We start from the raw sequence: 3,322 nt of genomic DNA on the forward strand, positions 1-3,322 counted from the left end.
ATGAACCGTACGTTACAATATTTATACAATATTTAGGGCCTGTTTGGATACAAAATAAAAAAATATGGCATAATTTTATTATGTAGGAAGTGCAACTGATTATTACAGAAATTATGGCAGATTTTATTCCTACAGAATAGATGTTTGGGTAACAAAATAAAAAAATATTACAAAAATTTTTACATATTTTTTTCTTCCAAAATGAGTGTTTGTTTTGCAAAATAAATAATTATTACATAATAAAAATTACCGTTGAGAATTTAAATTTGAAAATAGCAGTTTGAATATAGTCGTTGTAAATATAGTCGTTATAATTATAGCCGTTATCATTTTCCCCTATTTATACACATGATTCCTCTGCATTATACACATACTATTCTTCTTCTTAAGTTGAAAAATTCATAGTTCTAACCATTGTTTCACCATGGATTCCTTAAATCTTTGGAGGAAAAAAAATGAAGAAGATGACCTATTAATGCTTAGCTATTGGTCAAGAGAATGTCCAGCAACTTCCACAAATGTAGAACATCACACATCCATTCTTACAGGTGCTGCTTATGTACAAGAAATTCTTGAAGGTCATGAGGAACGTTGTAAAAGAGAATTTCGTATGGAGCCTCATATATTTCAAGCACTGGTTGATCGTTTAATAGAAAAATCGCTCCTCTGCAACTCAAAACGGACAACAGTCGAGGAGCAATTAGCAATGTTTATGTACACTCTTGCTCATAATGCTAGTAACCGTGATGTGCAAGAGCGATTTCAGCATTCTGCAGAAACGGTTAGTCGATATTTTAGTAAAGTACTTAAAGCTGTTAATCGACTTGCTCGTGAATACATAGAACCTCCATCGACAATAACATCACCAGTTATTCAGAATACCCGAAAATTTTTCCCATATTTCAAGGTAGGCAAAGCTATATATTATGAATTTTATTGTGATTTTTTTTTCGTTGTAAATGTTTATATGTTTGTTTATTTTTTAGGATTGTGTTGGTGCTATTGATGGAACACATATTCCTATCATGATTTCTTTGGATAAACAAGATCCTTACAGAAACAGGAAGCAAACACTATCACAGAATGTTATGGTCGCATGTGATTTTGATCTTCGTTTTGTATATGTACGAGCCGGGTGGGAAGGATCTGCTTCTGATGCTAGGATTCTCCAATGTTCTATTGAACAAGGTTTTGAAGTCCCAATGGGTAAATATTATCTTGTAGATGCAGGATATGCTAATACCCCAATTTTATTGCTCCATATAGAGGTGTCCGTTACCATTTGCAGGAGCAAGGTCGAGCGCAATCTAGACCGACCAATTATAAAGAACTATTTAATTTATGACATGCGTCATTAAGGAATCATGTTGAACGCATCATCGGTATTTTGAAGATGAGATTTCCGATACTTAAAGTAGCAACTTTTCATCCAATCGACTCTCAAACTGATATAGTAGTTGCTGCTTGTATGTTGCATAACTTCATCCGTATACATAACGGTACAGATGTTGTTGAGGATTTTGATAGTGAAGTCGAAGAAACTATTGTTCCTAATGGAGATGAGTCATACGACGAAGATGTTGACACCATGAACTCTGAGAGAAATGCAGGAGCTCGTAAAAGAGATGAAATAGCAATGTAAATGTGGAATGATTATTGTAGCTATCGCCGAGGTAGACAATAGGTTTGCGGTAATCATAAAATTGTTTCTTAGACATTGTATCGCCGAGCTCTTTTAAATGAATGAAATTAATGGCAAAGAATCTGAAAGTTTCGATCTTGAAAAGGATATTTAACAATCATACAAAAAATTATATTCAACAAGTTCATGAAAAAGTATATTCAACAGGTACATAATGAAAAAGACTCCCATAATAAGTACAAACAAGAAAAGGATATTTAACAAGTTCAAAATCACAAGTTCATAATCAAAACAAATTCATGATCATCTCTTAGTCAATTTTGGTAAACATCATTTTGAGCCATGACACTCTATGATCTTCCTGAAGACATAGAAAGAGTTCACGATAACTTTTATCTTTGATGAAAATTTGAGTAGCTTTGAACATTTCCTCATCTGTGAAAATGTCACTCATTTGGTTGAACACCTTCATGCAATCTTCTATTGTGTGCTTTTCCACTACTTGAGTGCCCTTGAGAACTTCGAGATATTCTTTGTTCTCGCGCTCTCGAAATGCAATGTACTTGTCCATATTGAATGATGACTCTTGAGGCCTTTTCCCTTTTCTCTCCCTTTTTCTTCTCTGTCCATCTTGCTCTCTTATTCCCCGAAGAATTTCATTGCTTGAACTTTGAGTTTGAGGATTCCGTGGTTGAGAACTAGGAGGTTCCACTTGCATGATATCATCATCCTCAGTCTCGTGTATAGGTGATGGGTGTCTTGAATCGTTTGGAGTAAAAACACTTGGACTTGGGGTGTGCACTGGTGATTGAGAAATATCTTCATAATCTTCTATACCACGAGATCGTTTGCCTTCAGCATATCTCCCTATATTTTAAATATATAATATGTTAGTACCATTAAACCTAATAAGAGTAACATATTAGAAAATATATGCTTACCCTCATAAACCTCCTGCAAAGCTGTAAAATATGGAAACGGTCTACTATGGCACTTCCTTGCATCCTTATTCCTCTGTTTGATTTTTCCACAGATGGTTGTAATTAATGAAATTATTCATTATTTATGTACATACCTCTAGTAGTGGTGCCCAAACATCATCAGGAGCCGATACAATGTGTCTTTCATAATCCCATCCAAAGCCGCTTAATTCAGAAAACCCTTTTAGAAGCTTGTAGGTTTTTTTTCAATTCTTGTTCTAATGCTTTGATTTGGCTTATGGTGATGATTGGATTAGAAAACTTGGTTATCATGTCACGTACCATCTTGTTCCATGCTTCTTTGGTCCATCCATTTTGTGAACGGTAGGCAGGAGTATTATACTCACCCAATAACTTTACTAGGTGAGCCTTGTGAATTTCATTCCACTTTGCCCTACTTTCATGTCTTCCTTCACTTGCCACACCTTCACTAGCCATAAGATAGTATTTGATAGGCTGTATATGTTTATCAATGAAAACGTTAGCAACTTGATCATTTGTTAAGGAAAATTACAAAAAAAACATTAAAATACTGTAGCCTTTTTTGCATGAAAATTAATGAAACAAGTCACATGTTGACACCTTACAATTCTGAATCACTTTTCATTCAATAATGAACCAATATTTCACACGTTTGTCAATGCATCCTTGTTGATTTTCTTAGGAAAATAATAAACAAAGCAAAGAGTATCTACTTCCT

The 3,322-nt window shown here is 34.3% G+C and overlaps 1 protein-coding gene across 1 annotated transcript; it reads right to left on the bottom strand.

Annotated features, from left to right (window-relative positions):
• Window positions 1-1,791: 1,791 nt before the first annotated feature.
• LOC120262059 lies at window positions 1,792-2,642 on the bottom strand. The gene is made up of 2 exons (XM_039270110.1): window positions 2,584-2,642; window positions 1,792-2,509 (listed from the first exon to the last, which is right to left on the bottom strand). The coding sequence occupies exon 2, from the start codon at window positions 2,358-2,360 to the stop codon at window positions 1,953-1,955; it is 408 nt and encodes a 135-aa protein (XP_039126044.1). The 5' UTR covers window positions 2,361-2,509; window positions 2,584-2,642; the 3' UTR covers window positions 1,792-1,952.
• Between the last annotated feature and the right edge of the window lie 680 nt (window positions 2,643-3,322).

The sequence above is a fragment of the Dioscorea cayenensis genome, chromosome 5, assembly GCF_009730915.1.
Source record: "Dioscorea cayenensis subsp. rotundata cultivar TDr96_F1 chromosome 5, TDr96_F1_v2_PseudoChromosome.rev07_lg8_w22 25.fasta, whole genome shotgun sequence".
In the NCBI taxonomy this organism is placed as follows: domain Eukaryota; kingdom Viridiplantae; phylum Streptophyta; class Magnoliopsida; order Dioscoreales; family Dioscoreaceae; genus Dioscorea; species Dioscorea cayenensis.

Bases quoted from the DNA above. Each gene is read 5' to 3' on its own strand.
- LOC120262059 (XM_039270110.1), bottom strand. From the start codon at position 2,360: ATGCAAGTGGAACCTCCTAGTTCTCAACCACGGAATCCTCAAACTCAA.